At 44.2% G+C, this 24,072-nt stretch overlaps 1 protein-coding gene across 3 annotated transcripts in view; it reads right to left on the reverse strand.

Moving 5' to 3' along the window:
* Nucleotides 1-24,072, reverse strand: part of PFKFB2 (6-phosphofructo-2-kinase/fructose-2,6-biphosphatase 2) — a 65,403-nt gene extending 41,331 nt beyond the window's left edge. The window contains exons 1-4 of one of the 3 annotated variants that reach the window (XM_056557983.1): nucleotides 23,946-24,072; nucleotides 15,431-15,581; nucleotides 7,290-7,415; nucleotides 219-315 (exon numbers count right to left, since the gene is read on the reverse strand). In XM_056557983.1, the coding sequence (XP_056413958.1) occupies nucleotides 219-315; nucleotides 7,290-7,415; nucleotides 15,431-15,515 (308 nt within the window). In that variant the 5' untranslated portion in view covers nucleotides 15,516-15,581; nucleotides 23,946-24,072. Of the gene's footprint in view, nucleotides 1-218; nucleotides 316-7,289; nucleotides 7,416-15,430; nucleotides 15,582-18,263; nucleotides 18,435-23,945 lie in introns of those variants that run through there. The other 2 variants (XM_056557981.1, XM_056557982.1) reach the window with 2 other exon arrangements.

The following is a 24,072-nucleotide window of genomic DNA, read 5'->3' on the forward strand; positions in this document are numbered from 1 at the left end:
GGGGGGGGAGGAGATGATGACTGGATGATGTATTTCCCACCCTAGGCTTATAGTCGAGTCAATAAATTTTTCCTAGGTTTTTGGAGTGAAATTAGGGGCCTCAGCTTATATTCGGAGCAGCTAATACTCGAGTATATACGGTAGGTATACCTTTACCTAGTATAATAGGTCATCTACCGCTAGTAACAAATCGACAAAGGTACAATATATTAGCTTACTTGCGAATTCTCATGGCTTTTGCATTGTCATGACGAAAGAACTCAAAAGACTTGTAGGATCTGACCACTTCACGACGATATGCTCCTAGATTAAACACTAAAGAAAAAAAATTTGATTATAGAATTAAATACTGTGATTTCAGGTATGATTCAGACCTTCTTAAACAAGGGTAAAAGGGAATAGAAACAAAAACTGGAAAGCGTTAGGAATAGGCAAATACTATATTATGATGTACAGGATTAAACACAGAAATTATAAATGTAAAACTATCTTCTGCCATATAAGACAACCCTCAACTTTTACAGTTAAAATATAGAGTTTGATATATATTTGCCATATAAGACTACCCCTCTACCACCATACTGTACCTTACCATTGTTCCCCCACATTAGGTTGTCAGCATAGTTCCACCCCACATTAGGCTAGCAGTATAGTTCCACCCCCTCCCCCCCCCCCATTAGGTTGGCAGTATAGTTCTCCCCCCCCCCCCCCATTAGGATGGCAGTATAGCCCCCCCCCCCATTAGGTTGTAGTTCCCCCACATTAGGTTGGCAGTATATTTCCCCCACATTAGGTTGTAGTACCCCACAGTAGGTAGGCAGTATAGTTTCCCCCAGATTAGGTTGTAGTTCCTCCACATTAGGTTGGCAGTATAGTTCCCCCACATTAGGTTGTAGTTCCATCACATTTGGTAGGCAGCGGCCCTCCCAGACCTACAGCCATATACAGTGTATGGCTGGAGGCTGTATGTCTGTGTACTGCCCCACTTCAGTGCTCTGACCACCGCTCCTCCGGAGGAGCAGAGGTCGGAGCACCGAAGATGACGTGCCACTGGTAACTTACCATGCCCGCACGTCCTCGCTGCTGTTGCTATGGGGGCACGCACGGGACGTCAGTGATATCCCTGCGTGCGCCACCTCCCGGCAGCCCCTGCATTTTTTTATGTTAACGCAGGGCCGCAGAAAGGTAACCGGGACATCCTTGTGTTCCAAAAATATCTTTCGGGACACAGATGTCACGAATGTGACGGCGGAAGTTGATCTCGGCCGGGACGCCCGGGTATAGATAATCCATACCTCGGGCGTCCCCGCCGACTGCAGTACTCGGCATATCACACGACCCCCGACTTTTGAGAACACTTTACGGGTTTAAAAAAACTCGTCTTATACGTCGGAAAATACGGTATATAAAAAGGGAGGACCAAAAACACTTGCCACTCTGAGATCAGAGGAAATCCACCCAAAAGCATTGAGCTCACAAACTCTCTATGTGATCTAGCATGTCTCTGAAAAACACTACAAATTCATTTCAAAAGTAACACTACCCTTCTACAATCTGCTTTATTTTTCTTGCACCTAATGAGATTTAGATTTACTCTAAAGGCCCTTTTACACAGGCTGATTATGTGACAAATGGGTACCAATAATCTGATATGTATGTATTTATATATCTTTCTGATGTGTATGCCCACACTGTCTGTATTTTGTCTTCGCACAGATATAAAGGCAATAGCTTCAGGGACAAGACAGCATTTTCCCCCCAAAAAACACACTTTTTTTAAACTAAATATTATTTAATTTTAATATATATATAATATTATATATATATATATATATATATATATATATATATATATATATATATATATAATATATAATATATATATATATATATATATATATATATATATATATATACACACACACACACACAAATGTTATCTACAGATAAGAAGTTAAGGGGTTAAAGCGTACCTGCCATTTGCAAAAACTTTTTAAGAACGCAGGGCATACTTGTACACCATACACCCACTCCCCGTCTATGGAGCAGGCTCAGGAGCTGACCCAGCATTATAGCAAGGTGGTTCCGGCAGCTGCCGGGACCTGTGTCTAATGTCTGACATCACCGATCGCAGTAATACCCAACATTATCCCTTAGACGCCACAATCAAAGTTGATTGGGACGTCTAAAATTGAGGAAAAAAAAAAAAAAAAACTGTCTAGGCAGCTCAGCGGAGCTGATCAAGACTATCGCGGTAAAAGCCTGGGTGTCCCTATAAGCTGAGAGGACGGAGGGAGGGCCCTTACCTGCCTCCTCTCCATCCGATCGGGTGGCTTGATGCTCCAGGAAGCCTAAGCAGCCTAAAGCAATTGAGCACCAATAACACTGATCAATGTTATGCTACGGCATAGCATTGAACAGTGTATGCAATCAAAGTATTGCATGTAACAGTCCCCTATGGGGACTAAAAATTATGGAAAAAAAAAAAAAAGTTAACAAATATGAACTAACTACTTCACTTATAAAAAACGTTTGAATCACCCCCTTCCCCCCCCCCCATTAACCCTTTAACTACCATGGACATGTATAAAGCTTGGCAGGACCAGTGTTTATCGAGCGCAGATAACGCCGATTGATCTGTATGAGGAATCAAATGATTCCTCCTAAAAGGGTTAAAAAAAAAAAATACACACACACACACAACCGCTTCCTTATTAAAAGATTAAATCACCCCCCCTTTTTCCCAAATTCCATATAAAAATATATAAACCTAATAAAAATAAACATATGTGGTATCGCCGAGTGTGTAAATGTCTGAACTATAAAAATATAAGGTTAGTGAAACCGCATGGTCAATGGCATACACGTAAAAAAAAGACCAAAGTCCCATCAAAATGGTACAGAAAAAAAAACTTCAAATCATGGCGCAAAAAAGGAGCCCTCACACATTCCCGTATATGTAAAAATAAAAAATAAAAAAGTTATAGGGGTCAGAAGAGGAAATTTTTTACCTACTAATTTTCGTGCCTATAGTTATACTTTTTTAACAGAAGTAAAACAAAATCAAACCTATTCATGTTGGGTATCATTTTAATTGTATGGACCTACAGAATAAAGATAAGATGTCAATTTTACCAAAAAGTGCACTGCGTAGAAACGTAAGCCCTCAAAATTTATAAAATGCCTTTTTTTCCCCCCACCATCTTAGCCCCACAAAGTATAATTGGTGGTGCAAAAAACAAGCCCTCATATGGGTCTCTAGGTGGAAAATTTAAAGCGTTATGACTTTTAGAAGGTGAGGAGGAAAAAACAAAAGTGCAAGAATGAAAAAAAAAACTGTGGTCCTTAAGGGGCTAAAAAAAATATGAACATATGTGGTATCGCCACGTGTGTAAATGTCCGAACTATAAAAATATAACGTTAATTAAAAGCACACGGTCAAATGGTGTATATGTAAAAAAAAAAAAATACCAAAGTCCAAAATTGCATATTTCTGGCCACTTTGTATAACCTTAAAAAAATTAAAAATAAAATGTATAAAAAGCGATCAAAAAGTCCCATCAAAACAAAAATGGTACCACTGAAAACTAGAGATCACGGCGCAAAAAATGAGCCCTCATACATCTCCATATACAGAAAAATACAAAAGTTTTTAGGGGTCAGAAGAGGACAATTTTAAACATTTTTGTGCCAAAACGTATATATATATATATATTTTTTAAAGTAAAACAAAATCAAACCTAAAAGTGTGGCATAATTTTAACCATATGGACCTACAGAAGTTAAGGTGTCATTTAATCCGAAGTGCACTGCGTTGAAACGGAAGGCGTGAAAAATAAAAAAAAATACTGAATTTAAAAAAAGTTTTTTATTTTTTTTATTTTATCCCACAAATAATTTTTTTTAGGTTTCACCATAGATTCTGTGGTTAAATGATGTCACAGGCACGTGGAATTTGTATCGCCTGGGACAGGCAGTTCTGGGCACCGGGCAGGTGATTTCTTCAGGCATTTAGCCCTGCTTCGGGCAAGCAGTGTTAAATGCTGAAAGAAACTCCCATATGACTGGGCAAACCCGTCACTAAACTGTTAGCAAGTAGCTGCTACATACATCTGCATGCGGGGACTTCCTGTGCGTAGTAAGTAACTTCTATTTACATCTGCAGGGGCTAACCTTGTCTACTTAGGGGGTACAATTGTTTAAATGAGAGCCCTACCTGCTGGGGGTCAAGTAGAAAAAAAACCTTAAGGGGCAGAGGGTGTACACGTACGCAATGCAAGTCTATGGGAGGGGGCTTGTGACGTCACGACCCAATCCGCCCTCCTTGTGATGTCACAAGCCTTGCTAGTCATCCGGCATGGAGAGAAGTTTGCTCCATGCACTGGAAGAATGGGGTGCAGCAGCAGAGATCGGGTGGGGTCCCAATGTTGGGATCCCTGCGATCTGACATCTTATCCCTTATCCTTTGGAGGCCAAATATTGCTTTTGCTGCAAACATGCACACATTGCGTCTTATCGGGGTATTTAGGGCTCCAGTTAATTACCGTATTTATCGGCGTATAACACGCACTTTTTAGGCTAATATTTTTTGCCTAAAGTCTACCTGCGTGTTATACGCCGATAAGCCGCTGCAGTTCAATGATTTAAAGCGGGCGCTTTAAATCAATGAACTGCAGCGGCTTTGCAGGTGCAGAGACATGCTGTCGCTGCCTGCTTCTCTGCCCCTGCCTGTCCTGGGGTCTAGAGCCCTGCTGCCGGCCCTTCTCTCCTCCTGGCTATCTGTGCCGCTGCCCGTTCTCTCCCCCTGGCCATCGGTGCCGCTGCCCCATTGCCGGCACCGATAGCCAGGGGGAGAGAAGCGGCGCCGGCAATGGGGCAGCGGCGCCGACAGACAGGGGGAGAGAAGGGGCAGCGGAACCCATTGCCGGATCCGCTGCCCGTTGCCTCCCCCATCCCCGGTTGTATAATTACCTGTTGCCGGGGTTGGGTCCGCGCTGCTTCAGGCCTCCGGTGTGCGTCACCTGCGTCGTTGCTATGCGCTGCAAGATGCAATGACGTCACTCGTCATTGCGCCGTGCAGTGCATAGCAACGACGCAGGGGACGCACACTGGAGGCCTGAAGCAGCGCGGACCCGACCCCGGCAACAGGTAATTATACAACCGGGGATGGGGAAGGCAACGGGGCAGCGGCGCCGGCAATGGGTGCCGCTGCCCCTTCACTCCCCCTGGCTATCAGCGCCGCTTCTCTCCTCCTGGCAATGGGGCGCCGGCACCGATAGTCAGGGGGAGAGAACAGGCAGCGGCGCCGATAGCCAGTGGGAGAGAACAGGTAGCGGCGCCGATAGCCAGCAGGAGAGAAGCGGTGGCAGCAGGGCTCTAGACCCCAGGAAAGGCAGGAGGAGAGAAGCGCGCAGCGACGGCCTCTCTCCCCCTGCCTTTCCTGGGGGCTTCTGCAGGGTCAGAAACAGTGTATCGGGGTATACGCATGCACACACACGCACCCTCATTTTACAAAAGATATTTGGGTAAAAAAAACTTTTCTTACCTAAATATCCTTGGCAAAATGAGGGTGCGTGGTATACCCCGATAAATACGGTAGTTTAAATAATTTACTGCCTTTAGCTATTTTTTGTTTCTTCTGCCTTACGAGTATAAGTGAGATTTTTAACCCTTTTGTATGTGCTGCCTTCAGGTTCAGATAAAGGAGAAATTTCAGTAAATTTTAACTTTTCCAGACATTTCTCATCAGTATATTGGGTTTAGATTAACAAAATATGCACCATTTACACAATACATTACACAATGCAAATGTACAAGTTTATGTACCCGTGAGATCAGCACATTCCCTAAATCCACTTACCACCTAATACAGATTTCTATTTCTAAAAATCAGACTTCAATGTGTTTTAAGCATATTTGTAACATAACCAAAGATAAAGAAGAGATGCCTTTAGTCTAGCATTTATTAAGAAGGAAAAATAATTTGTCATTCCTAAATCATAGGAATAATGGGGGAGATTTATCAAAACCTGTCTAGAGGAAAAGTTGCCCAGTTGCCCATAGCAACCAATCAGCTCGCTTCTTTCGTTTTTAACAAAGCCTCTGCAAACTGAAATAAGCCATCTTGCTATTGGCAACTTTTCCTCTGGACAGGTTTTGATAAGTCTCCCCCAATATCCCTTCATCTAAATGTTTTGACAGGGTTTGAGGTTGCATAAAGGTAAGTAGTAGCCTGAGGTTGAATTATGTAAGTGTTAGAATTGGCAGTATCCTCAACAAACATATTGTAAGTTACTACAAAACAATGTGGCTTTCTATAGAAACCGAAAGCTGTTGTGTGTGTAGATGAGGAACAGCAGCATTTCTGGCCATTATATAACTAGTATATGGCATTTTTTTCCCCTTAGTTAACCCATTGCAGGCTCCATTTTCAGGGTCAGCATTCCCTGAGCTTAGCTCCAGAGTGGATGGAGAGTAGCCTCTATGATGGCTTCCATACACAGAAAACAGGGAATTCTGCTTCCCTACCTCTCTGTAATAAACCCCCAAAAGTTGCAGAAGCTTAGACGACATTACAGAGCAGTACTTGAGCAGGCTAATCTGTAAAATCAGTAGTTTCTGTGTCTATCTGTCTATCATCCTGCAGTTCCTCTTACTTATCCCCAGCCCCTCCCTGTCCAAAGACTTCTATGAGCAGTGTAACTATCTCAGTGAAGCTGAAAACTTGTCTTCACTCTGCTGAAGATTGACTTTACTTAGCGATGAGCAGATTACAAGCCTTCCTTCCCCCTCCCATCCTGACTTCCCAAGTTTAGATGTAAGCACTTTTCTCCGATAAGATCTATTACAGAGTTTAATAGTCGCTTGTATTATTCATTTATGCAAAGTTGTCTGAAATGACAGATCCACTGTTCAAACAGTCACGTTTCATACTCCTGGCATCACCATTCAGTGACAGATGCCATGGTGCCAGCAGTACTAAGTGTGACCGCCAAGGCAGCTAATGGAAGCAGAGGTAGTGACCACCACAGCCAAAAACAAGCCCAGATCACAACCTAGAGGCAGAAAGGACGATAGCCCCTTTAAGTAATCAGGAAGACTGGATTGCTTTTCAGCTTCACTTAATGTTTTACACAAAGTTATTTTCAACTTTTATTGGTCTCAAGACATAATTTTGCAGAGCCCTCAGCTAAATGCAAAAAAATAAAAAAAATAAAAATAATAATTATGTCCCAGAAAACCCCTTTAAAAGTATGCACTTGCAAATTTTATGTTAAAAAAAAACCTACCTTTCGTAGGCACACCAATCCAGTTGAGGTATCGAGTTAACTTCTTAGACATGTAAGTCTTGCCCCTCGCAGGCAGACCAATCATAACAATCAAGGTGGGAGAGTTTGTCATATATGATGCCCAAGCTGTGGAATGAATACAAAAAGGTTAGTTATAGATAAAAATCTTCTAAAAGCAAATTTATTACTATAAACGATTTATTGTGGGCAAACTTAGGAGTGGTCGTCTAGTACATTAGCCCAGGTTTATCAATCTGCCTGAAAGCAAATTGTCTTGGTGCTCAGAATCATCCCCCCCCCTCCCCAATTGACCAGGAGAATGAGTACGAATAAGTTTGTAGCAACGCGATTCACTGCCTGGCTTTCAGTGATCTCCAACCTGTGTCTTAGAGACCTGCAATTGGGCCACAGGATTGAGATGGCTTCTGCCGCTTATTAATATTTTTCTATTTTTTCTTTTAATATAAAATCTGCTCAGGGTTGGGGTAAGCAATAAAAAAAACTAAGAAACGTCTGGCCCATTTGGCCCCTCAGTGGGTGCTGCAGATTTTAAATGGATTGCCTTTGCCCATATACAGATATAAACCAACTCAGAATCAGCATTAAGCCATAGCCCATGGAAGCAAAGAAATTACATAATATTGCTCTAGGATGAGAGATAAATCTATCCTCTGTCTAACATGGAAGTCTGGAGTAGCTGAACATATATGTCAAAAGACAGGTCTTGCACTAAATATAAGGCAAGAGAGGGGAGAAACTAAAACTTAGCGTTTATTGATTATAGATAATAAATCAAGTAAATAAACCAAGTGTATAGACCAAAGTCTAAAATGGCTGTATATATTCAAAAGAAGGCTGTAACAGTCCTTCCATGGATATAGTTGATGGAAAATGGTTACCAGGAGGCTATAAGTCCAGCCTCACCAATGATAGCTCTAAAAAAAAAAAAAAAAGAAATAGTATAAAAAATGAGAAATCTCAACATAAGGATGCCCTACGCATTTCTGTCACAGTGCAGTGACGTCATCAGGGGTAAAGCTTATGTATATAGTGGCCGAACTAGTGTGGTGCTGTAATACAAAAAGCCGCTCACTTAGGTTCGGCCCAAGAACTCAGTATTAAATATGAAAGATACTAGTCAATGATAGCATATCCATGGGGGATGGCAGCCCATGATGTCAGGCATGCCTTTTTAATTATTAACAAAAACCCATCCAGATGGATATGTGTTTCAGCCGCGAGACCACAGGAACCTATAAAAGAGAGAGAGAAAGATACACATATTGTATATGCACTTAATACCACTCGTTCCTGGAAAAGAAAATCCTCCCCATATTTTATGCACTTTTTACTCACAGCCTATCCATTGGCATGTCAGATTACCTAAAAGGAAAAAAAATGCTAAAGAAATCCCATTCAGCCAAAATAGTCCTCCTATAGAGGAAGCAGAACTAAGAATAGGGGGGGGGAAGATACCGCTCAGCAGGGTACTCACGGTCTCTGTCTTTCGGCACATATACGATGCAGCACGTACATGCATTAGCAGGGAGCCGAACTCGTGTCAGCGGCGTCTGACGTAATATCCACTTCCCTTGCTGTGCCGCGTCAGACGGGGGTGTGACCGCTCTGACGCGGCACAGCAAGGGAAGTGGATATTACGTCAGATGCCGCTGACACAAGTTGACAGCGCTCTACAGTTCGGCTCCCTGCTAATACAGGTACGTGGTGCATCGTATATGTGCCGAAAGACAGAGACCGTGAGTACCCTGCTGAGCGGTATTTCCCCCCCCCCCCCCCCCATCCCTAGTTCTGCTTCCCCTATAGGAGGACTATTTGGCTGAATGGGATTTCTTTTGCATTTTTTTTCCTTTTAGGTAATCTGACATGCCCATGGATAGGCTGTGAGTAAAAAGTGCATAAAATATGGGGAGGATTTTCTTTTCCAGGAACGAGTGGTATTAAGTGCATATACAATATGTGTATCTTTCCCTCTCTCTTTTATAGGTTCCTGTGGTCTCACGGCTGAAACACATATCCATCTGGATGGGTTTTTGTTAATAATTAAAAAGGCATGCCTGACATCATGGGCTGCCATCCCCCATGGATATGCTATCATTGACTAGTATCTTTCATATTTAATACTGAGTTCTTGGGCCGAACCTAAGTGAGCGGCTTTTTGTATTACAGCACCACACTAGTTCGGCCACTATATACATAAGCTTTACCCCTGATGACGTCACTGCACTGTGACAGAAACGCGTAGGGCATCCTTATGTTGAGATTTCTCATTTTTTATACTATTTTTTAGAGTTATCATTGGTGAGGCTGGACTTATAGCCTCCTGGTAACCATTTTCCATCAACTATATCCATGGAAGGACTGTTACAGCCTTCTTTTGAATATATTCGTCATTTTAGACTTTGGTCTATACACTTGGTTTATTTACTTGATTTATTATCTATAATCAATAAAACTAAGTTTTAGTTTCTCCCCTCTCTTGCCTTATATTTAGTGCAAGACCTGTCTTTTCACTATTTGCTTTGGGAGTTTTGTTCACATTATTATTTTGGTCCTTACTGCTGGACCCGTTATTTTAAAAGCAGTTAGTGTTTATAGAACATCTATGTCAATAAGGTAGCTCAGGCACAGGTACAAAGAATACATCGGCATAACTAGTAACTCAGTTACTGGGGACAAATGTAGACTAGAAAAATGATCCATTAAAAAATAAAAAATAAAAATCTGTCATCAGTGTCACCTGCACTAACCTGTCAACACAGACAGGTAGTGCAGGTGACACTGATGACAACAATACTTATCTGGTCCTGTTCCTTGCTGTGGTTTTTACTCAATCTTCCGCCGTATATTCCGTTTCGGGGCCGACTGGAGCATGGGCGAAGCTTAGTGACATTATCGCTGCTGTTCTCTACTGGGTCATGCTGCTAGTGCACTTTTTGATCAAAAAGTGTCCCCCATTAACCACGTGGAAGTAGCCTCACTTCAGATGAGTCCCTAACACGCTTTTATATTTGCCACAGCAGCGTGCACCCATGTATTAAGTAGTTCTGGCTTTTTTTTTTTTTGGCTATGCAAGTTAGGGGGAGTGGCACACTTTTTAGCTGTGCACTTCTCCATGTTCACAAATTGACAGTGGATCCTGCATGTCACCAAGTCAGAGGCTATGGGAGAGATTTATCAAGATGTGCTCAATTTTTCTGGCTGTAAAAAGACGCATTTTTATGCAAATTTTTGTGCCTTTTTGAAATAGAAGTTTTTGGAAAAACTGGCTTTGGGTTGCAGGGCTGTGAAGTTGCCCATGCAGTGGACAGTATTTATTAACTGCGCCATTGTTAAAAAGGCGCAACATTTTTGTGCAAACATAAAACAAAAAACGCAAATGTGGACCATGACCAACTTGGCTTAAAAAGACAGACCACACTGAGAAGACTTTAAAAGGGGTACCCAGTGAAAACCTTTTTTCTTTTAAATCAACTGGTGGCAGAAAGTTAAACATATTTGTAAATTACTATAAAAAAATCTTAATCCTTCCTGTACTTATTAGCTGCTGAATGCTACAGAGGAAATTCCTTTCTTTTTGGAACACTGATGACATCACGAGCACAGTGCTCTCTGCTGACATCTCTGTCCATTTTAGCAACCATGACGCCCCGCTATTGTACGATTGTACCTGCACCGTTGAAATAAAGAAGCCTGTTACCTGATCACCGATACGCGAGTGCTTCTCTTTCCTTGTGTTGTATTATTATTATAATAACGTCAGCAGAGAGAACTGTGGTTGTGATGTCATCAGAGAGCATTCCAAAAAGAAAAGACTTTCCTCTGTAGTATTCAGCAGCTAATAAGTACAGGAAGGATTAATATTTTTTAATAAGTAATTTACAAATATGTTTAACTTTCTGCCACCAGTTGATTTAAAAGAAAAAAGGTTTTCACTGGAGTACCCCTTTAAAGCATAGGGAACCACTTATTTAACCCCTTCGTGACCCAGGTAGTTTTGGCCTTCATGACCCAGTCTGTCTTTTCAAATCTGACATGTGTGTCTTTAAGTGGTAATAACTTTGGACTGCTTTTACCAGCCAAAGTGATTCACACTGTTTTTTCGATACATATTGGCCCACATTTATCATTGTCTTTAGACAGTTTTTTTGTGTCTATAAAAAAGGGGCAAAAAAGGAGCAAGCAGGGTTTTTTTGCACCTTTTGGTTTACACATTTCTGATGATTTTGAGTTGCAATCCACTGATTTTGGCAACACACATGATATGGACAGGTTTTATGAACTGAGCCTTTTGGTGAATAGGAGCAAAAAAGGCACAAAGCCACATAAAAGTCTCTAAAACTACACCAGCCCAGGCCTGGCGTAGCTTTTTAGTGTATGTGAAGAGAGAAATTACAGAAAGTGTGACCTGCACAAAATTTATCAAATGCTCTGTGACCAGTTAATAAATGTGGTGCTCCTACACATTACCAGCACACAAAAGAAAAGGTGTAAAAAAAATGCTTCACTTACAATACAATGATAAATGTGGGCCAATGTACTTCATATTAGTGGTACATTTTTGTTGATACAAGAAGCAATTTTTGCGAAAAACTAAAATATTGTGCAAAATTGGAAAAAATGTCATTTCTCTATGTTTGAAACTCTCTACTTTTAAGAGAAATAGTCATGCCAAATAAATGTAATTATTAATTCACATCCACAACATGTCTACTTTATGCTGGCATCATTTGTTACATTTTTACATTAGAAGGCTTATATTATGAGAATTTTTTTCAAATTTTCTACAAAAGTTCAAAATCACATTTTTTGGGAATAATAAAATATATATATATATATATATATATATATATATATATATATATATATATATATATATATATAAAAAAAAAAAATAAATCGACCGATATCGGTTTTTTAGGGCCGATAGCCGATAACTTATACCGATATAAGTTATCGGCTATTTAACCCCGCGGGCGCTTTAAATCAATGATCTGCAGTGGCTTTTGCGGGGCCATAGGCCGCCGCCGCCACCACCCGCTTCTCTCCCCTTACCTGCCAGGGTGCTCCGGGCCATCCATCCATCGTTTCTGTAGCGTCCGGTGGCGTTCCGGGTGGAGGGTGGTCCGGACCGGGCTGTCCTTCTCCGGCGGTCATCTTCTCCACTCCGGGCAGGCTCCGGCCTAGTACGCTGCATAGACGTCGCTGCGCAGTGACCTGACGTCACGGCGTAGCGGCGTCTATGCAGCGTACTAGGCCGGAGCCTGCCCGGAGTGGAGAAGATGACCGTGGGAGAAGAAGGACAGCCCGGACCGGACCACCCTCCACCCGGAACGCCCCCGGACGCTACAGGAACGATGGATGGATGGCCCGGACCACCCCCATTACGGGTAAGTTTAATTTTTTTATTGACTGGGAGGGTGGGGGAGGGGCCCGACCGGTATAGCGGTATGGGAAAAAATCCATACCGGTATACGGCCTAGCATCACGGTGGGGGGTGCGGTGGGTCGGCGGTGCGGTGGGTCGAGGGGGTGGCGGTCGCGGTGCGGTGGGGGCGGTGCGGGGCATTATCGGCTTATCGGCAAGATAATTGCCGATACCGATAATGCCCAAAATCGTGATTATCGGCCGATAATATCGGCCATACCGATAATCGGTCGATCCCTAATATATATATGGGGGGGTGGCGGTCGCGGTGCGGGGCATTATCGGCAAGATAATTGCCGATACCGATAATGCCCAAAATCGTGATTATCGGCCATACCGATAATCGGTCGATCTCTAATATATATATATATATATATATATATATTATATTATATTATATTATATTATATTATATTATATTATATTATATATATATTAATTTTTATTTTTTTCTCTTCTTCTCTCCTGGTAAGAGACACTGGGGACTCCTAGCAGAGCAGTGTGTGTTTCCCGATTCCCTTGATCGGGACACAACACACCGCTGCTCAGGATTTTTATGTGCGAAACGCCCCCAGGAACGAAACCTCACTAGGTTCCGAGGCAAGATGGCTGGCTATTAGTGATAGCCACAATCTTACCGGGCGTGGCAGGCTGCCCCGAACAGCGACCAGTATCTGCATAACGTACATTTACGTCATAGGTTGGGAAAACCTTACAGGCCATGACATACATGTATGTCATGGGTCAGGAAGGGGTTAAAAAGGAGTCCTCTTTTAGAATAGAGTAATCCATATTAGCTAACAACTAAGCAGGGTTGTGTTACAGAATTGCTTTTTGAAAAAGAGCAATACATTATTATGAAGAGCAACGGATTAGTACATACGATTTGGACATGCCAGATAAGCTAGTATTGTTATGCTGTATTAGGTTTCCCATTTGGCAACAGCTGGAGACACCACTGCTGTCGTATTTTCTAACAACCAGCTGGAGAGAGTATTCCAGCATTTTGGTTGCTCCATGAGCCAAATCGCCTTAAATTGTCGCTCACCTAAAACTGGAGAGTGCCAAGTGAGAGCCCCAAGTGAGAGACCAGGAAGCGGTGAAAATCCTAGTCACAATGGCCTAGGTCATTGTTTCCCAACCAGGGTGCCTCCAGATGTTGCAAAACTACAACTCCCAGCATACCTGAACAGCCTTTGGCAGCATTTGTCTGTCCAGGCATTCTGGGAGTTGTAGTTTTGCAACACCTGAAGGCACCCTGGCCTAGGTGTTGGAAACGCTGCAAGGGAGACAGCTCAGTAACAGGTAAGCTGTGGTTAGTCTGAAGATTCGTGCATGTGCCTTAACAGACAGACGAAATAGCTCTCTGTTTGGGGCACACAAATTCAGTTGCTCTCGCCAGAATGTTATTGATTAATTTTGGTGACTAAGCACCAGGAGCAACCAAAATACCTATGTAACCTCTACGGCTTGCCAGACTATTTAGAACTTTCTGTATGACAGGGGGCAGTCGGTACCCTGGTAATGTCTGGCATACTTCGTAGCTTTTATTTTAGCTTTGTTTAAAAATAAGAGACAGGCAGAAAAACATTTTAACATTAAACACTTACAACTAGGGCAACCTGCTATGACAGCCCCTTCAGGTGGTCTCAGGAGCACAGGCAACTCAGTCTGAGGGAAAATGAAAGTAAACTTCCAATTTGGCGGTTCACAGCAGTTTGTGAGGTGAATTTAAATTTACGCAATATTGTGGGCTTTTTTATTTTTTTTTTAAATAAATTCAGTGCACGTCAGTAAAAAACAGTGCAAAAAAAAAAATTATAAAAGATACAAAGAAATAAAACAGAAAAGGATACAAACTATACAAAAAAATAAAACAGAAAAGGATACAAAGGATACAAAGAAATAAAACAGAAAAGGATTTTGCACAGCAAAACAATGATAAATCTCCCCCTATATGCCCAGCAGATGTGAGTGTAATCAGGGTCCCACCCGAAGCGAGGCCACCTCCGCTTGGTGGATGAAGGACACCGTTTGATCTAAAAGTGCGCCAAGAGCCTCCTTTGTTTTGACCAAGAGTGCTGCTGCAACATTCTTTCTGTATACTTTGTATTTTCCAAAGCAGCGTGCACCCGTGTAAGGCTAAAGTTAAAATATATCTCGTCATAGGTCTGCCCTATCTTATAGTGATGCTCTAGAGCAGTGGTCTTTACCTGCGGGCCTCCAGATGTTGCAAAACTACAACTCCCAGCATGCCCGGACAGCCAACGGCTGTCCGGGCATGCTGGGAGATGTAGTTTTGCAACATCTGGAGGTCCGCAGGTAAAGACCACTGCTCTAGATGATTTAGTCATGTGCTTATCTGTTTAGTCACAGTTTAATCATTGGGGGAGATTTCTATAAAACCTGTGCAGAGGAAGAGAGTGGTGCAGTTGCCCATAGCAACCAGACTGCTATGGGAAACTGCACCACTCTTCCCCTACATAGGTTTTGATAACCCGCCCCCCCATATTATGTTTATTATTTTGGCCAATTTCATTGATTCTTTTAATAATAAATACAAGTTTTAGAGAGGAATTAGGTTTGACTTGTCTGACATCCTCTGCCTCATGTAATCGTATAGACAGAAAGTGGGCAAAAGAAAACTAAACCCATGACTGCAGGATTTCACAAGAGTAAAGTAAACCAATACTCACAGCATTTTTTCACTGCGTTCATAGCTGGCATTTTGCCTTCACCACTGTTGAACTGTCCGAGGTCCTGTATCTTCTCCTCTGACATGACCCCGATCGGCGCTCACTGGTTAGGCCGGAGGAAACTTTGCTGCCAGCGGAGATTTTCCACACGCTGTGAAAATAAAGCAGAAATACAAACTAGTACATTCCTGGTGCAACTGGATTCCTCTCCACCCTGGGCGTTACATTGAAGGGGTACACCGGTGAAAATTATTATTATTTTTTTTTTTTTTAATCAACTGGTGCTAGAAAGTTAAACAGATTTGTAAATTACTTCTATTAAAAAATCTTAATCCTTCCTGTACTTATTAGCTGCTGAATACTACAGCGGAAATTCTTCTCTTTTTGGAACACAGAACTGTCTGCTGACATCACGAGCACAGTGCTCTCTGCTGACATCTCTGTCCAGAACAGCATATGTTTGCTATGGGGATTTCCTTTTACCCTGGACAGTTCTTAAAATGGACAGAGATGTCAGCAGAGAGCACTGTGCTCATGATGTCAACAGACAGCTCTGTGTTTCAAACGGAAAAGAATTTCCTCTGTAGTACTCAGCAGCTAATAAGTACAGGAAGGATTAAGATTTTTTAATAGAAGTCATTTACAAATCTTTTTAACTTTCTGGCACCAGTTGATAAAAAAAAAAAAAAAAAAAAAAGTTTTTCACCGGAGTACCCCTTTAAGCTGGAATATCACTCCCCTTATTACACTATGTTCAGAGAAGTGTTAGGAGGGAACAAAATTGACCAATATCACACATTATCTACACCAGTGTTTCACTATCAGTGTGCCTCCAGCTGTTGCTACAGCTTCCAGCCTGGACAGCCTTTGGCTAGGTTGTAGTTTTGCAACAGCTGGAGGGCCACATATTAGGCAACACTGCTCTGTGTACTGTTTTCCAACAGGGTGCCTCTAGCTGTTGCTAAATTACAACTTCCAGCATACGGATGGGTTCACACCACGTTTTGTTAAATACGGTTCCCGTATACGGCTGGGAGAAGAGGGGGGGCAGGGCTTAATCGCGGCGCCCGCACTCAGCCATATTCGGGAACCGTATTTAATGTATGTCTATGAGCCGACAGGAGTGAACCGCAGCCTCCGGTCGGCTTCGTTTTCGGCCGTATGCGGTTTCCCAGCCGTAGGCAAAAACGCGGTCGACCACGTTATTGCCTGCGGCCGGGAAACTTCATACGGCCGAAAACTAAGATGACCGGAGGCTGCGGTTCACTCCTGTCGGCTCATAGACATGAACCCAGCCTACCAGGACATATCCTCTCAGATGGATACAGGCTTCACTGCTACATTTACAACTACTAACTTACTATATAGGGTTACTATTAAACAGGTAGCCCAGTGCTGAAAAACTTATCCCCTATCCTAAGGATAGGGGATAAGTTTCAGATCGCGGGGGGTCGAACCCCCACGATCTCCTGTGCAAGGCTCCAGCTCGCTGGCCAGATAGCGGGCGTCAACTAACACACGAAGCGGTCGCCGACACGCCCCCTCAATACAGCGCTATGGCAGAACCGGAGATTGACGAAGGCAGCGAGTTGTATTGAGGGGGCGTGTCAGCCAACGCTTAATGCAGTGGTCAACACGCCCCCTTCCCGCGGGCTATTGGGGCCCCATACAGGAGATCGCAGGGGGCCCCAGCGGTCATACCCCCCGGCGATCTGAAACTTATCCCCTACATTTTTCAGCACTGGATATCTCCTTTAATTAAAAAAATAAAAAATAAAAAATGTTGACGTGTTGCTCAGGCATGTCAAAAACGTTGATAACATCTGGTCTCACTCCTGAGCCTGCTGCGATCGCTAGTTATAAGTCAGGGAAGGTTACGACAGCACGCGGCTCACTCACCAGATGTCAATGAAATCCGACCATTTTGCTGCCAGCCGTCCAGGGAAGAGAGGGCAACGCTGCGCATTTTCCTGGATTGTAGCTTGCGCTCAGTAGTGAGACTTGACGCGATCAAAACTTCTGACATTTTTTGGGTGACATGTCAAAAGTTTTTTTTTTTTAAACAATAGCAACTCTTGAAAGCAGTGGTCTAAAACTGTGGACCTCCAGCTGTTGCAAAACTGCAACTCTCAATTGTTCTTGTGGTCGGTGGTAGGGGTCAGCAGTCAGACACCCACTGTACAACTAGTTATCCCCAAAGTAATACATTGGGTAGTGTGTCATCTTGTGAGCTACAGTTGTCACTTAATGGTTAAAAACCCAATGAGAAGTGCTACAAAAGCAGTATTGGACCCTAGGTATTAAAAAGCCCATCAGTTTCTTCTACCCGATCGCACTGACACATCTGCTCCAGCCTTTACTAGAGTTCCCCTTTATATAGCCCAGTGATCTAGAGGAAGGAATAGTCCCTTTCCTATCCGCAGGGCCAGTGTTTCCCAACCAGGGGGCCTCCAGCTGCTGCGAACCTACAATTCCCAGCGTGCCCAGCCTTTAGCTGTCCAGGCATGCTGGAAGTTGCAGTTTTGCAACAGCTGGAGGCACACTGGTTTGGAAACACTACACAGAGTTGTGTTGCCCAACATGTGGCTCTCCAGCTGTACCAAAACTACAAGGCATGCTGGGAGTTATAGTGTAGAAACAGTTAAAGGCTCATTGGTTGGGAAACACTACACAGAGCAGGGTTGCCCAACATTTGGCCCTCCAGCTGTTGAAAATCCACACCTCCTAGCCATAGGCTGTCCAGGTATGCTGGGAGTTGTAGTTTTCGCCCAGGGTGAAGAGCACTGTGGCAGATTATCAGCATTATAACACTGGTACAGCACACACATGTTACCTGTAGGATGTGGCGTCTACGCTTTCCCACATACACCATACCTGAAGCTGAGGACACGGCTCTCCTCGGTCACCTCTCGGTCACACAGGTGTTGGCTCCGCTGAAGGAGAAGGACGCGGCACCAGCTGAGACATGACGTCACAAAAGGGGCGGGAGGCGGTCGCGCGGCCTCCATTTTTAATGAGGGAAATGAGCTCCCTAAAGCAGCGTAGCGCCGCCTGCAGTGTATATACCCCCAACGCGTCTCCCGGGATCCAGGTGTATTTAGTAGTTACCGGCTCTCCGGTGCTGCGGAAAGTCACTCCGAGTGTTCACCGGCTATGACTGTGTGGCTAATTTTTTTAACAATGTCTTATTTTACCTATAGACGCTATATAAAGGACGGCTTTATTGCGTTCTAGGGCATATTTCCAACCAACTTACAACATACAATAGGATAACTTTTCATGTGCCCACAACAAAAATGTCTGCCGAAGAGTCGTAGAAAACGCCTCTAGGCTGCCCAGAACAAAGCTGGTGCTTATGAGCTATGGCCCGCCTCCGACATATGATTGGTTCGCTCTGGTGGCGTTGCCGGAGAGGTGTGTCCTGAGCAGCCAATTGGAAAAGGAGTAAGATTTTCTTATAGCAGCCTGCGGCACCATGGCAACCGGCTGCAGTAAATTCCGGTTTTACACGTGATGTGTATCAAAACTAGGTGTCTGTGTGTGTTTAAATAAGACATTTTTTAAGGCACTGGTCACACTTGCATTATGTTTTCAGTATGTTACGATAGCCATAATGGTTGTAACTAACGCATTATGCGCATCCTCTGTGGTTTTCATCTTGACAAGAACAGGCGATGTTCAGGGCCATTACTGACAGTCCTGTCATATGTGACATGACGATTAGTACAGTAGGCTGCCGCAGTGGCGTTGCTAGGGTTGGTGTCACCTGGTGCGGTAGAAAATGGTGTCACCCCCCATACCTACCCCCCCCTCAGTAAGTTTTTAGCCTGTTGTGACAGACACCACTGTTGTAGCGCATTGTGAGAAATTCCAGTATAATAATCAGATATACCAGTTGCCACAGAATGGGAAAGTGTTAAAGAAGTTTTCACCATTTAAATATACAGCTCCCAGAATTACTTAAAGGGGTACTCCACTGGAAAACATTTACTTTTATATCAACTGGTGCCAGAAAGTTAAACAGATTTTTAAATGAGTTCTATTTAAAATCTTAATCCTTACAGTACTTATATAAGCTGTTGTATTCTCCACAGGAAGTTGTGTAGTTCTTTCCAGTCTGTCCACAGTGCTCTGTCTGTCCATGTTAGGAACTGTCCAGAGCAGGAGAGGTTTGCAATGGGGATTTGCTCCTACTATGGACAGTTCTTGACATGGACAGAGGTGTCAGCACAGAGCACTGTGGTCAGACAGAAAATAAATTAAAAAGGAAAAGAACTTCCTGTGAATCACTTATACAGCAGCTAATAAGTACTGGAAGGATTAAGATTTTTAAGTAGAAGTAATTTATAAATCTGTTTAACTTTGCAGCACCAGTTGATAAAAAAATGTTTTTTCCAGTAGAGTACCCCTTTATGCAGTGGTGAGGTTATGCTGGGAGTTGTAGTTTCACTCATCATAACTGTAGAACTGACAAGTGACTCCAGCTCTGATAGGACACAGAGAGGAGAATGTACAATGATATCAGCGACTACAGGTGACGTCTTCTCTATAGTCTTTTCTTATCTAATTCAGATGGTACATACCGCCGGGTCCAGCTAAAACTTCTGTCTGTAGAATTTGACGCCCAGACGTCTCCTCACTATGTCAGCGCATTCTCATCCTCTATATGAAAACAATAATTATTAGAAACCTGCCAGACACTGTATCCTCTAAATATAATATTACTATACACTATACTCTTTGATTATAAACCTTCCATACACCATACCCACTGAATATAATACTACCACACACTGTACATTCTGAATATAATACCAACACATACTGTACACTCTGAATATAAATCTGCCACATACGGTACCCTCTGAATATAATACCGCCACACACTGTACCCTCTGAATATACCGCCACACACTGTACCCTCTTAATATAAATCTGCCACATACTGTACCCTCTGAATATACCGCCACACACTGTGCTCTCTGAATATAAATCTGCCACATACTGTACCCTCTGAATATAAATCTGGTGGTGTTGCTAGTTGATGATGGGGGTGCTAGTACTGGGGAGGTGTTGCTGGAGGATGATGAGGGTGCTACTGGCCATCCCCCCTGGCAGTATCACCCCCATCGTCCATCGGCAGGATCATCCTCCTGGCAGGAGCACCCCCATCATCCACCATCAGGATCTGCTGATGTAGGTGCTGCTGCTGGGGGGGGGGGGGGGTTGCTGGTGGATGATGAGGGTGCTACTGCCAGGGGGGGGGGGGAGCATTAGGTAGGCAGCAGTTCCCCCACTTAAGGTAGGTAGCAGTTCCCCCACATTTGGTAGGTAGCAGTTCTCCACATTAGGTAGGTAGCAGTTCCCCACATTAGGTAGCATAGATTCCCCACATTTGGTACCAGTTACCCCACATTAGGTAGTAATTTCCCCACATTAAGTAGCACAAATTCCACACATAAGGTAGCACAAATTCCACACATTAGGTAGCACAGATTCCACACATTAGGTAGAAGTTTCCCCACATTAGGTAGCACAGAATCCCCACATTAGGTAGCAGTTTTCCCACATTATGTAGCAGCCTTCACACATTAGGTAGCAATTTTCCAACATTAGGTAGCAGTTTCCCCACATTAGGTAGCATAGATTCCCCACATTTGGTAGTAGTTTCCCCCCCATTAGGCCGCAGGTTCCCTTGCATGTTCCCCACAAAGTCTCCCCACATTAGATCGCTGGTCCCCCCCCCCCCCCCACACAAAAAAAAAAAAACACACACACACACAACACAGAGACACACACACACAGATAGAGAGACACACACACACTCACAGAGCGACACACAGTCACACACACACACAGTCACACAAAGACAGAAAGTCACACACAGACAGAGAGCCACACACAGTCACACACACAGACACTCACAGTCACACACACAGAGAGACACACACTCACAGTCACACACACAGAGAGACACACACTCACAGTCACACACACAGAGAGACACACACTCACAGTCACACACACAGAGAGACACACACTCACAGTCACACACACAGAGAGACACACACTCACAGTCACACACACAGAGAGACACACACTCACAGTCACACACACAGAGAGACACACACTCACAGCCACACACACAGAGAGACACACACTCACAGTCACACACACAGAGAGACACACACTCACAGTCACACACACAGAGAGACACACACTCACAGTCACACACACAGAGAGACACACACTCACAATCACACACACAGAGAGACACACACTCACAGTCACACACACACAGACAGAGACACACAAACAGAGAGAGACAGACACTCACTCACCCATCCAGCGCAGCGCTCCTTCTCTCCGGTCGCTCTGCGAGTGACGTCACGTCCTCCTGCGCCGGCCCTGCGGAGGGACGTCGGACCGGCGCAACAGAAGACGTGGGGGCGCAGGCCGGTTCACTGTGCAGGTGACGGGGGGGGGGGGGGTGCTAGTACGGAGACGCAACAAGTGAGGACGGGGGGGGGGGGGGGGGGGAATGCTCTTACAGAGGCAGCGCAAGTGGGGGGCTGCTAGTATGGAGACAGGCAGCGCAACTGAGGACCGGCGGCGTACCTGGTGTCACCCCATCAGGATGGTGTCACCCGGTGCGGGCCGCACCCCCCGCACCCCGGTCGCAACGCCACTGGGCTGCCGAGTCTTCCCATCAAAACAAAACCCAACTGAGCCCATTCACAGAAGCATGGCTTCACCATGGGCATGGCTGCACCAGGCGCTGTGCCAGTCGGTAAAGGGTTAAAATTTCACTATTGGCTTCCAGCTAACATCTAGAGCAGTGGTCTACAATCTGCGGACCTCCAGATATTGCAAAACTACAACACCCAGCATGCCCTGACAGCCAATCCGGGAATGCTGGGAGTTGTAGTTTTGCAACATCTGGAGGTCCACCGGTTGAAAACCACTGATCTAGAGTTTTTTTTAGATAAAAATGCCATGTGCTGCCTTGTTCCTTATGGATAATGCTTATTCCTTGTCTTTATATAGTAAACTAACATAATATAAAGCTGTGACGTTCCTGGGTTTGCCCCTGAAGGAATGCTAGACAGGAGATACTGGTGTAGACATCTTATCCCATATCCAAGGACCCCCGCGATCTCTCCTGCAGCCCCCTCCACCCCAGGTCATCAGCTCTAGAGAGCTAAGTTTGCTCCGTGGCTGATGACTCACGATACAGGGGCCAGCGGTTCGTGGTGTCATGGCTCCACCCCCTTGTGCCGTCACGCCCCGCCCCCTTAATGCAAATCAATGGGAGGGGGTGTAGCGGTGGCCACGCCCCTCCTATAGACTTGTATTAAGGGGAGGGACGTAATGTCAGGAGGGGGCGGAGCCATGACGCCACGAACCGCTGGCCCCTGTATCGTGAGTCATCAGCCATGGAGCAAACTTAGCTCCATAGACCTGATGACTCGGGGGGCTGCAGGAGAGATCGCAGGGGTCCCCAGCAGCAGGACCCCCGCGATTAGACATCTTATCCCCTATCCTCGGATAGGGGATAAGATGTCTAGAGGCGGAGTACCCCTTTAAGGACTTATGCACACTGAGAAAATAACGCATGGAATCAGAAAACAAAGTCCCATTGACTAATGAGCTTTTCTGGCTGGATTCTCCCAAAAGTAGGAACATGTTTATTCTTTTGGGCGAATACAAATTCTTTGATGGAAGTTCTGATGTGTAAACTGTGCAGCGATCTCCCATTAAGGTCAAAACTCCAGCCAAAACTCATCTCTTCAGCATCTGCAGGACAAACATCTTAGGCTCTGCATATTTTTTTTTTTTTTTTTTATAACTTATTTTTTTATAATAAGTTTTCACAGGTATAACAAAAGGACAACATATAAACATTGCAATAAACACCATGCTGTACAAAATAAGCAGGTAAGATTTCCAGATTTCAAAAAGCAGGCTCTGCATATTGCCAGCACCCTCCCCTACTCTACACAATCTCTGTCTATTGGCTACTGAACTGTATTAATGCTTCACTTGGTGTCCCACAAAGTAAAAATGGGTAAGTTAATAGGTATATTCCCCCTTCCGTGATTAGATAGTTCTCCAATTAGGTAGGTATGTTCACAGTAGGCACTTAGTTCCTCCATTATGCAGGTATGTCCTCCACATTAGTTAGATAGTCCCCCATAGTAGTTTGAGTTACCTCATTTTGCAGATATGTTCCTTCATAGACAGGTATGCCCCCTAACCCCCCCCCCCCCCAGTTGACAGGTATGTCCTCCATTAGGTAGTCACCCCCAGTAGTAAGGTATGTCCTTAGGTAGGTAGCCCCCCGCCACCCCCTAAGGTAAGTAGCCAGGTATATCCTAAGGTAGGTAGTCCTCTCCCCAGTAGCCAGGTATACCCTTACGTAGGTATTACTCCCAGCCTTAGTAGGCAGGAACATCACATTGTAGGCAGGCAGGCCCCCCATTTTGTGCTGGAATAAGAAAAAAAAAACATTCACCTTCTCTCCTGCGCAGTGCACCCTGGCTGCCTCCTTCTTTCTTTGCAGTGGAGATGTTGATCAGTTACATCATGGTAGCCTGCACGGCGCCGGGGCAAGGTCACAGTTTGCTCTCTGGGTAGGCCAC

Source organism: Hyla sarda, chromosome 2 (assembly GCF_029499605.1).
Source record: "Hyla sarda isolate aHylSar1 chromosome 2, aHylSar1.hap1, whole genome shotgun sequence".
In the NCBI taxonomy this organism is placed as follows: Eukaryota; Metazoa; Chordata; class Amphibia; order Anura; family Hylidae; genus Hyla; species Hyla sarda.